Source organism: Siphateles boraxobius, unplaced genomic scaffold (genome assembly GCF_051911475.1).
Source record: "Siphateles boraxobius isolate OS27281-9 unplaced genomic scaffold, OSU_SipBor_1 56, whole genome shotgun sequence".
NCBI lineage: Eukaryota > Metazoa > Chordata > Actinopteri > Cypriniformes > Leuciscidae > Siphateles > Siphateles boraxobius.
In genome coordinates this window covers 920,259-932,534 of record NW_027509182.1, presented here as the reverse complement: position 1 = coordinate 932,534, position 12,276 = coordinate 920,259, and the positions used below count along the sequence as shown (strand labels likewise).

Genomic DNA, 12,276 nt, shown 5'->3' with positions numbered 1-12,276 from the left:
TTCAGCGGTTTCTTCTTCCGGTCGGCGGACTGTGAATCGAAACTAGGAATCGAAATTTAAACTTTTGAACGATACCGGGAAAATCGCAAAGCTAGTCCCGGTTTCAATCGATACTAGATTATCTATACCCAAGCCTATTCATTACTGGATGAATCAGCATTTTTGAATAAATCTCTTGAAAATCAATGACAAATAATTTTTTTAACGGTCACTTGTCGCTACCAGGTGGCGTCAATGTAATGATACAATTTAGGGCAGTACGATATATTGTTTTAGCATTGATATCGCAATGTGTGCATGCGATAGTCACATCGCAGTATGTGCAATGTCAAGTATAGGGATCGTAGTTGATTGGTTCCGGTTTGGAATGCATGTGATTCGGGGATTAATTGCAAAGTTTAAACATCATAGAATGAAAGTTTATCATTTGCATGTGTTTTTAAGTCCTGTCCATTCACAAAATCAAGAAAAAGAAGTTTGAACTCACTCAAATTCCGTGAACTTGATAGCTTTATGAGCCAAGCCCAAACAACAAGCTGAAAGACGCTTACAATAAGTGGACATAGCAAAACTGCAAGAATGAGCTCTGTGAAGCAGACTTCCGAGCATAAAGATGACTTATCTGTTGATAGCGATTTAGTTCAAATTGCCAAACATTGCTTTTTGGTCTTTTGTCATTGTCATATTACTTTGGTAAAAAATAGTGGATACCAAATGGCTGCAGCTATCGATTATTTTAGTAATCGAGTATTCTACAGATCATTCAATCGATTAATCGGATAAAAAATGTCTGGTAAAAAATAGAGCCAAGTTAAAACAGCCTTTAAAATGACTGGAAATACAAATATATAATAACAAGCAATAATAGTTGGTAATTACAAAGTAAGTAATTATATGGGTTTTAATGAACAACACTGTTAAAATACACCTATGTAAAATATAAGATAAACTAATATAAACATAACTTAATAACAAATGCCTGCAGAGGGCGCCAGAGGCCTGGTGTTAGTTGTTGTTGTTACAATAAGGCATGATCAAATCCTTGTTAAAGATTGACCAAACAACATTTAATTCACATGTCAACTTAACCTTTAATATTTGGTCACTTCTGTACGATAGAAATGCTACAGCCACTGTAATTTCTTAAACAAGAACATGTGCACATCAAAACATGCAAACTCAGAGCGAGAGTTTAAACTTTTATTTTGAAATCGCGATGAAAAACAATTCGCAAGCCACACAAACTCACAGCAAGCAGAGATGGAGTTTAAGAAACACGAGACGCGCTCCACGCATATAAACAATAACAGTGCAACTATGAAACACAAACTGTGTCCTACTTGCGTTCCCAAATGCACATTGTTGGAAACCTAAACAAACAGCACTGCAGAGACCGAGTTTGCGTGGAGCAGCGTTTACTGTGTGAACGAGCTGAGGTGATTTAACATGTAGCCTAATCTGCACGCATGTAAGTAACGTTAATGTGGTATACATGCGGTACACCAAAGCATTGCTATAATTACCACTAGGGGTGTAATGGTTCAAATTTCCCACGGTTCGGTTTGTATTACGGTTTTAGGTTCACGGTTTCGGTACAGTTCGGTGCTATGTTCAGGGGGGAAAGGACCACTGTCAAATAAAAATAAGAAAAATAAGAACAAATAATTAGTGGTCGGGTAATAATATGGGTTTTTGATGGCAGATGCCGATATCTTAGAGAGCAGGGTGGCCGATGGCCGATATAAAGCCGATATTTATATTTATATATCAAACATATATACACACACACACAGACACACATATATAATATATATATATATATATACACACACACTTTATATTTATATAAATCAATATTTAATAAATTAGATAAATTTAATAAATATTTAAAAATATTTAAAATAAACATGCTTAGGCCCTATACTTTAGATGGCAACTTCTTGAATCTGCAATCCTATGACAGTATTTTTCACAAATAAAGTAATTGTTTAAAAATATATGAATATGTGAATAAAAAGGAAGTAAACACTGTAACAGGGCACTCATTAATCTGGTAATTTCATGCGCACTGATAGTCATATTTTTTTCACTTTGACTTTTGACAAGGTAACGCTAATTTTACATACAGCACACAGTGAAAACGACATGAATATGACACAGTGGGCAACTGGATATAGCACAGCATATTTTAAAATTAAGGATTTAAAGTTTTTCGATCGCGTCTCCTGTGATCTTCTGTTCGCATTTACTCACTTCGCATGGACCGTCACTTGCAGGAACACGTTTATGCAGGCTACAAATGCACACTTCACAAGATATCACAGCTGGATTCGATTAAATCTGCAAGGTTTGTGAAATTAAATGTTTATAAGATATTCAGAGATTTGTTTAAATTTGCTGCATTTGCTGAATGTTGACGGTAAATGAGATAGTATTTTAGCCTGATTGTTTACCTTTTCGGTTACAAATAATATAAAAGCAAACGCATTACTTTTTCGCATACCATTTAGTTTCTTTGATTACCAGTTCTGTAGCCACCGGTAATGTCTAACAAACCAGAGCCATATAGAGTGAGAGTTGCGACAACTCCATTGACTCCAATGGAACGTTTTTTTACAGCAATGGCGGCTCGCGGAGCCTCTCAATAGTTCCCGGAAGTAGCAGCAGCGCGGTAGAGTTACAGCAGAACAGCCCGTTTAAAGAATAAGATTGTATATTATCAGTACATCTGAATCAAATTAACTTATGTATTAAAGCATGCTAGTTGATTATTGCTCTCTAAATTAGTAGTTTTAGGGGACGTTATCAGGTAAAATAAAGGTCATTGGATAAAGTTAGTACCGCATAACAAACCACGAACAGCCTATTAATGGTTAAACCCGTTTTATTAATGCATGTTTATCCTTTGTTGTGTAATAAGAGGGAAAGACTTCTAAACAGGGGTTAAATATAACATTGGGGAGTGTGATAGTTGTAATTGATAAAATGAGTCAACAGAAACACAATTAATAAAAAACTCCAACCATACGTTTTTGCTTACTCAAATATGAAATCTAAAATAAGGATTTTTTTCCCGTTATTGCACATTTAATATGGTTTCATTCCATATTCATGCTTGAATATGTAAATAAATGTTGTTTAGAAGTCTTTCCCTCTTAGTACACAACAAAGGATAACGTAAACATGCATTAATAGAACGGCTGTTCGTGGTTTGTTATGCGGTACTAACTTTATCCAATGACCTTTATTTTACCTGATAACGTCCCCTAAAACTACTAATTTAGAGAGCAATAATCCCGTTATTGCACATTTAATATGGAATGAAACCAAATGTGCAATAACGGGAAAAAATCCTTATTTTAGATTTCATATTTAAGTAAGCAAAAACGTTGGAGTTTTTTTATTAATTGTGTTTCTGTTGACTATTACCTGTTTATATTATGTTTCAGCGCAGCTGATTTGTATTGATGGGAAAGGGAGATGGAAGTTTATAAAGTAAGATTAAAAACCATGCTTAAAACGGCAGCAAGCCGTGATCTAGATCAAATCACACTAGGCTAAATGGGGTATTATAAATACCATAACTGTATTATATACTAACTACTATATAATTTATCCCGTTTTTGTTTCCTTTATCTCTTTCAACACAAGAAGCACAAAGGGGATTCAGTGGATCCTGAAGACTCATGCACTGACGCTGTACCCTTCACCTTCAGTCTCAGCTCCTTGGATTTTGCAAGACTTTACTTGCTCCTTATTTTTAATAAACATTAAACTTCCCAGTGTTGGTCTTAGGTGTATCTGCACTTTTTCACAAAGTATGATTAGCACAAAATGTTTAGTTCTATTCAAATTGCTCCTGACTCGAGCATATTTTCTACTCTCTGTGTCGGACAGTAGGCTACAAGAACAACAAAGAGGAAAGGGCAGATAACATGCTTGACATGCAGTTTATTAGACATTTATAAATCCCATTGGGCTTAATCAGTGCAAAAGTCTATATATAAATATATATAGGTCATTGACAAATAAACAAATAAATGTTTTTTTAAAATCTTTTCAAAACTGATGTATATTTTTGTGTCATGAACAATGTATTTAAACAAGTTTCAGTTGTGAACATTTCTAAGTGTTTAAATTCACCTGAAAGTATACCAACCTACCCATACTTGAAAGCAGTTTTTACCACTATTTGATAGAGATCTACAAGGATCATTAAGGCTCCTCTGGACAATGCATTATCATGCACACTGCAATTACCATAACAGGAGAGAGCCATGTTTGCAGTTGTGCCACCCTGACATGCAAATTGCTAGAAAAAAGGTTTTCAATTATCTCAACAGCTATAAATCTACTGAAATGTATACAATTTGTTTATATGAAAGGGTAAAATGATGCCATAGAATTTCATTTTTATTTTTTTATTCTTAAAACACCATTTAAATTAGTATTTTAGTCTGTTCATTTGTGCGGACAGTTGCACAACCTGACATTTTGGGGGGTTTAAGATAACAAAACATTAAATATGTATTATCTAAATGTACTAAAAATTAATTTAAACTAAATAGGTTTTATAGATTAAAGTGATGCATGTCATGAATTTAACAAATTATGTTAAAGGGTCACTCCACCCATTTGCATTAAGAGGTCCATTGTTAGACAACCAGTCATACTATTGAATGGTCGTGCAACATTCTTTCATTTTCCCCTGAGACGAGAGAAATCTACTATTTACCTTTTTCACTTCCTCCTACAATGACGCAAAAATCGTCATTTGACGTCATTGTAGGAGGAAGTGTAAAAAGGGGGGATTTCTGTATAGACTACAAGCACAAATTCCCACCCTTTCAAACCCGCCCATAGGGGGTTGTGCCTAATGCGCTAACAGAGCTATCACAGATCAGTGGGTGGGACTTCACTTGCAGATACTGAAAGCAATATCAGCCATCTTGTTTATAAGCTAAGCTAACAAGCGCTGTGGATATAGGAAGTTACGACAATGACGGAAGAAACTAAACATGATATGGAAGTAGAGGATTTTGAAATTCTGCTGCTCGAATCCGCTGTTCGTGGCTATCTTTACGAGCCGCAATATAGTGAAGAGCAGCTGAGGCTGATGGAGGATCAGGAGGCGGCTGCCTGTCGCGGACGAGGAGCCCGGACTGGGTCGAGCTGAGGCGGGCTGCTGGTGCGTGTGCTCTCGCTGTGCGCTACGGACACAGATAGAGTCCGTCTGCTGCAGAGAATTTCAACGATCGCAATTTCTCCTGGACGAAATCTCTGAATCAGACGACCACACGGACGTTTGTGTTGTGATGTGAACCATCCTAGTTTCGCCTGACTGAACATCCAGGTATCATGCAATAATTCACCATATAGAAAGAAATACAAACGAGAAATTCACTAATGTTTGCCAATGTAACAAGGTTCGTTGTTGTGGGAAGAAGGAGGCTGGAACCGGCGAACATTAGAACGTTTTAATAGTAAAATAAATAAATACAAAACAAAAGTATAAGCCAGCTGGCCACACACAACAGAAACAAAACATAAAATCAGGCCTGTTCCTTTTGTGCTTCCGCTCCTCCGTGAGAGATATGAGACCGCTGCACAGGTGTCATTCATTATCACTCGCGTCGACCTCTCACGTCCCTCGCCCTAGTCCTGCTCGCCACAGCCAACTAACTAGACATTTTTTGTGAAATGAATTTCAAACTCATTTGGCAGCTAGCCTTCTTGTAGACGGAAGAGTGATTTCTCTGATGTTTGCGCTGTTCTGGATTAGTGGGAGTGGCTTGCGGAGCTGCATTGTGGGAGTTGTTGTCTTACATACAAATGCGCCCCAAAGTTATTTTCTGTCTTTTCTCGGTCAAGAGGGCACCAAATTCAAAATTTCTTTTACATTTCGACTACATATATAACCCACTTTCAATAAAGATTAATGTTGAAATGGGTGGAGTGACCCTTTAAGAAAATAATGTACTTGGACACTTAGGAAATAATGTATGTGTGTGTAATCATGTTTTGTTTTAAAATTAAATATATTATGTATTCATTTATATAGTAATAAGTAAGCATTGTAAACATTAAGATGAACGCAACTTTACATTTTACTTGTTTGCAATGGCTTTTTAAGACAATCACATGTTTCCTGCAAGTCTCCTGTCCTTGTGAAACCATAGTGAACATTACATGATAACCCTTAAATAACATACAAGTTTAAGAACACAAAAATACTTCAAAACAACTGCAAAACGGTCTGTAACTAAGGTAAAGTTAGCCAGAAAATATCTTAACAAAGGCAGGCAACGCTGGTTGACCACAATAAACATTAAATATTAGCCGATTTTTATCTTTTAAAAACAATATTGCTGTAACTACATACACATACTACATCCAAATGTCAATGTATTATATATATATATATATATCAAACCAACGCATTTATTGACTACAAACTACCAAAAATCACAGTTCTGCTCTCTAACTCCATCGATTTGAATTGGCGCCGAAGCACTTCCTGGAACTATCTGAGGTCTACGCGAATCACGTGACAACCAAGCATTTAGAACTTCCGTTGTCGCAACTCTCTCTCTATATGGCTCTGTAATCATAGATATCATATAGAGACTAGATGCGCTATTGGCCGCTGGAAACCGAGAAATCCGGACGCCATCTTGTACCGGTCGTAATCCTAGTTTCGTTGCGTGGCAGCAGATAAGATGCCAGAGCATTGTGGAGCATTTTCCTGTTCTAATCGCCGGACCATCGAAAATAGGGCTTTTCACAAGTAAGTCTTAACATTACCGTACTATTGGTTGTATTTTGTGAATAGAATATTACCAGATAATCGAGAAGGAGCAAGGATATTTGCTATTACTGTACTGAAATCGTTGTGAAATGCTGTTTACTGCATCAGCCGGTGTTCACCCGGCATGGAGAGCTGGGGTAACTGTTAAAGTAATAATTACAAGAGCTTCTAGGTTATCTGATAAGCATTCAACTGCCCTGTTGTATAGGTTATTTGTGTTTGCGCACATGATATCAGGAAGCAATGTAATACACGCATGACAGCGATGCGCAAATTGAGTTACCCCTCCAACTTCTAGTGTTATTGATAACCTATATTTTATCACATGCGATTTGGCTATTGATATTACAGAAGTCCTGTGGTAAAATTACATTATTAACTTACTCCATCTACCCTTGTAAAGTTAATCCGAATAGGGCTTTACTCTCGACATTTTCCCCTCCCACATCCACATACAATAAAAAAGGTATAGGCTTAATGTTGTCCGAATTTAATTTTTAGAAATTACTGATGCAAACACGTTGAAAAGCTTCTTCTCAATTTTTATTACAGGCGGCTGCGTTCGGTGGATTCGGTGGCTGCGTTCTGTGTGTGAAAGTGTGTGTGTGTGTGTGTGTGTGTGTGAGAGAGAGAGAGATAGAGAGAGAGAGAGAGAGAGAGAGAGAGAGAGAGAGAGAGAGAGAGAGAGAGAGAGAGAGAGAGAGAGAGAGAGAGAGAGAGAGAGTGTCTGTTCGTGTTTGTTTGTGTGTCTGCTCGTGTGTATGTGCGTGTCACAAATCATAAATTGTTTCTTCAACTTGTTAAAATATCTCACTTTACTGCAACTATCCGTTTCTGCTTCTTTATTATATTTATAGTGTGTGATTTATAAAATACATTATATCCTTCATCACACATAATGTGTCTGGTCACTTTATATCTTATATCAGAATATTATATTACTGTTAAGCCTACTATGGATATTAAAATACGCCGAACCATGTGTCCTGTATCATAGCTACATGAATGACCTTTGCAGCAAAAAAAACCCGCGTGAAAATCAGTTCAGTATTCAGTGAGATATGATTAATTTAATGCGCTGACAGCTCATTTCACCTGCCATTCAGATTACACTGAGCGGAGCGGGTGACCGGTTTAAGATGGCGGCTCCAATTCTCGTCCGTGCCAATAGGCAGTAGCGGTCGATAGGGCGTCTACCTATAGAGGGAATGCATTAACGTCACTTTCCCGCCGGAACACGCCCCCTCAGCCGGACTGAGTGGCAGAAGAGCAGCTGCGTGACTGGATTTAATAGGGGAAACTGCGAAAACGCAAGTAAAACAAACGATTATCAGTTTAAACTAAAGATTGGACTCAATATAGTGTTCCTTACTAAAGATCCAGTGATCCATGGATATTGACATGCAGCCAGGAATGTCGTGTTTCCTGACATTCATATGTGCCTGATTTTGACACCGGGGAAATACATACAGCAAATTTGCCTGTGAACACTTTATATAAATACAATATAGGCAGGTCTAAATCCAGGTTATCACTTATATCAATGTTATATATATCATCATATCGTCTAGACTTAAAACTTGTATAGTTTTTTGTCAGTGTTTATTTAAAAATGTCAAATTATACAGAATATACAGTGGTAAATATTTGATTGATGAGTTGTCACTGCAATACATAACAATACAATATATAGAGAATGATTTTACCAATAAATTCAGCATATTGACACAAAAATGATAACTGCAAATCCACCTTTCGCTGCCTGGAGTCCAGTTGTTTCTATGCATTGCAGCGATCTATTTGCTTCTCTGTTCTGTAGCTTTCGGCAGTCTGTAAAAATATACCTCAGATTTCTTGTCAAATGTAGTTGTACAGTCAATCGCAAAGCTCGTTCCCGTTTTAGATGTGTTTTTTGTGTTTTTCACGGCATTCACGCTGAAAACCAATGCTGTCGCTCAGTCTTTTTGCCACTCAGTTCGCGTGGCCTCAATCACTCCAGCTGACGGTGACGTCACGCGCATTCCCTCTATATGATGTCTATGTCTGTAACAAACTATTTGATGTGATCAGATTCAGACGCTGCCGTTCTCTTCTCAGGTGCTGGTGTTCTCAGCGCCACCCGTCAAAATAAAAGTCTGCAGCGCCGTCAAAATAAAAGTCTCGCTTCCAACACATCGGCCAATCAGAAAAACTTATCGGCCGATGCCGATATTTTAAAAAAGCCAAATATTGGCCGATATATAGGCCATGGCGATATATCGGTCGACCACTACAAATAATCTAACTACAAGCAACAGCACAAATAAACAACACAGCAAAGATGCAAATAAAATAAACATTGTTTTTCAGGTTTTTCCAGGTACATCCTACATCTTTCTCAACTGTATAACTTGCTCTTGAATGTTTAAATTGGCAAGGCTTTAATGAGTTTAGTTTAAACACAGACAGCAACATGTGATGTTCAGGTCTCGCCTGCGCTCGGGCGCTATCAACACCTGGGTGATGACGGCGTAAATGGCGGGCATGTTCGAGCATACGGCAATATATGAATAACATAAAATAGCCTAAATATTTTATGTTCTGTGGAGAGCCAAACCTTCTTCATTTGGTGGGTAGCATGACTTTTGGTTTTGCACAGTGTAATTCACAGAATTCCTAAAAAATATGTTGCCACCTATAGGCATCATATGTTTTATAACACATAGAGATTGTTTTGTCACGTCCGTAACGCATGTATATTTCCCTCATCTAAAATATAAAACGTGTGTGTAGACTGATATTTTCAAATGTATTGACTCCTTTATTAAGGGATTTTGGATATATAAACAGACATTTCAATATATTTGTACTAAATGCATTTTCTGAGAATTTATATTTCAAGTTTTGACTGCAAATGTTACGTTCATAACGCTGGAATTTCCCTATATACTAATAAATGGCAATTGATGCTGAACATGATTTACACAATTAAGGATCTATATAGCACTTTTTAAAGCATGGATCCTCATGGAACCTTATAAAATGGGTTCTGAAATTGTTACAAGCCGAGGAACCCTAATCTGGCACTGTAACCATTTTTCTTAAGAGTGTAGATTTTCACCGTGAATTTCACTGTTGAACACGATTATTTAAAAAAACTTAGTTGAAATAATGTGGGCTGATGGCTTCAACAAAACCATAAACCATAAACCAAGTTAACATTCAAAATCAATTCCCCTATGGAGAAAATGAATAGGATTTTTACTTCCGGAACCAGACTGTTGAACTCTATTAGAATAAAGATAAAATAATGAAATCACTATGTCTACAATGTGTCACAAAATTGTGCGTCTGCAAATATTTAAATCGATCGATGTACGCAAGTGTAAGTGTAGTTGAGTAAGTGAGCAATGTGTAATGGTTTATGGTAGTGCACATAGGCTAACACAGTCATAGTTATTGCAATGTGAGCTGTTGGTGTGACGTTTGTATGATGTCATACTTGTCTTCTGATGTCTTTGATGTGCATACAGTGTGTGTGCTATTGGCTGTGTATGTTGGCTATAAAGTGTTTATACTATAGTGACGATATTGGTTGTGCAGGTGATTTTAAAATGTATGATGTCGTGTACGAATGTGATGTGATATGTATCTATGGAGTATGTGTTTAATGTGTGCGTGTGTTATTATCATCACGATGAAGTGGTCTCATATGTTTATGATAAGCTCGGGATGTGTAAGTCAGAAATGTTATAATGAGTAAGTCTGCCTATTATGTGTTGTTTTGACTCTGTCAGGCAGGTGTGTGTGTGTGTGTGTGTGTTGTTGTTGTTGTTGTTGTTGTGACTCACTCAGGCGGGTAGAGTCGCAGCTCTTCGATGTCCCCCAGGAAGCCGAACAGAGTTCTCATCTGATCACTGCTCACCGCCGACGACAGATTAGTGATTTGAATCACGTTCGTTCCAGGCATCCCGTTCATTTTGCAATAGACTGAGGTTCAATACTCTGAAATTCAATGATGCATCAGAGTGGTCAGCTCTCGGATAGGCGCTGACCTGCGGGGAATCTCGTTAGCAGGGAGCGCTGCTGCGTACAGCAACCAGGGAATGAGCTCTGCTTACACAACAGCGCCGCCCGCTGGTCTGGAGGTTCAGGCTACACGACAAAATACAGTATCAGTGATCACGTAAAAGGGATAATTGGAATAAACAATCCTGGTTACTTAACAGTTCCGATAAAGATGCCAAAATTATGAAATCATTTCGTTGCAAAATATGTAGGCTAATAACCTTTATTTTTAGAGGAGAAAGTAATACATACAGTATATTTAGGCGAACAACAATATGAAACATATTTAATTGATTTATTAATTAATTCATTTTTATACAATACTATGACGAAACTCATAATGTGTAGTATATCTACTAGTTCACCCAAAAAATGAAAATTATGTCATTAACTGGAAAGTTTTCATAAGCCCTATGTTCAGTAAATGTTTCTTTAAATGATTGCAACCAATTAGAATGTTTTAAAAAGTATCAAAGAACAGTCAAATAAGGTTTGGGAGTCACTATCATGTACTATTTGAAGGTGGGACGTCCTTTTCTGTCACATGGTCACATGAGCACCTGGTGTGAGAAGAAGGCAAGATTATTTGCTTCAGTAATCTTATTTAAAATGAAATGTACTGTTCATGCAAAATATGTGTGTGCATGTGTTTGAAGGTGCACAGAGAAGCCTTTTGGCAGGTTTTATGAAGTTTTTTATTTTATATGTTCACAAATTATTTTTTTCTTTTTGTTGCCTCAGGACAACGTTGTGCGATAAGGGGTACTTTTCAAAGATGTCTTGCATGGACAATACCTCACAATGCCAAATAATATGTTTGAAGAAGGGAAGATGCAGGGTGCCTGGGTGCAAAGGAACACCCAAAGTGATGTGCAAAAAGTTTAACGAACACCTCTGTTTTACAGCAGAGAAGAACTGCAGCTGCTCGGCCATGGAAAGCCATTCCATGAAGCTCTCTACACACTGTTCTTGAGCTGATCTGAAGGCCACACGAAGTTTGGAGGTCTGTATATTGACTCTGCAGAAAGTTGGCGACTTCTGGCTGTGTTTTTACATGGCCTTCCACTTCGTGGCTGAGTCGCTGTTGTTCTTCCACTTTGTTATAAAACCATGGAATATTTAGTAGTGAGGAAATTCACAAATTTCCCATTCGTTCTCAAATGTTTGTACAGTCTGCATGCCTATAGATGCTTGATAGATTGTATACAACTGTGGCCATGGAAGTGATTGGAACACCTGAATTCAATTATTTGGAGGGGTGTCCCAATACTTTTGGCAATATATGGGGATGATTAGGATACACGGAGTACATGATATAACACACTACATGATACAAACCTATGTCTGTATCAAATAAAAAATATCAATGTGTTTCAAGTGTTTTTCCACTTTTATTTAATGATTTCTTGACATTTTTGGCA

At 37.3% G+C, this 12,276-nt stretch overlaps 1 protein-coding gene across 3 annotated transcripts in view; it reads right to left on the bottom strand.

Annotated features, from left to right (window-relative positions):
• srek1 (splicing regulatory glutamine/lysine-rich protein 1) overlaps positions 1-10,919 on the bottom strand; it is a 47,698-nt gene extending 36,779 nt beyond the window's left edge. For 2 of the 3 annotated variants that reach the window (XM_077206365.1, XM_077206366.1), the window contains exon 1: positions 10,639-10,919. In XM_077206365.1, the coding sequence (XP_077062480.1) occupies positions 10,639-10,766 (128 nt within the window). In that variant the 5' untranslated portion in view covers positions 10,767-10,919. The remainder of the gene's footprint in view (positions 1-10,638) is intronic. The other variant, XM_077206367.1, reaches the window with a different exon arrangement.
• Between the last annotated feature and the right edge of the window lie 1,357 nt (positions 10,920-12,276).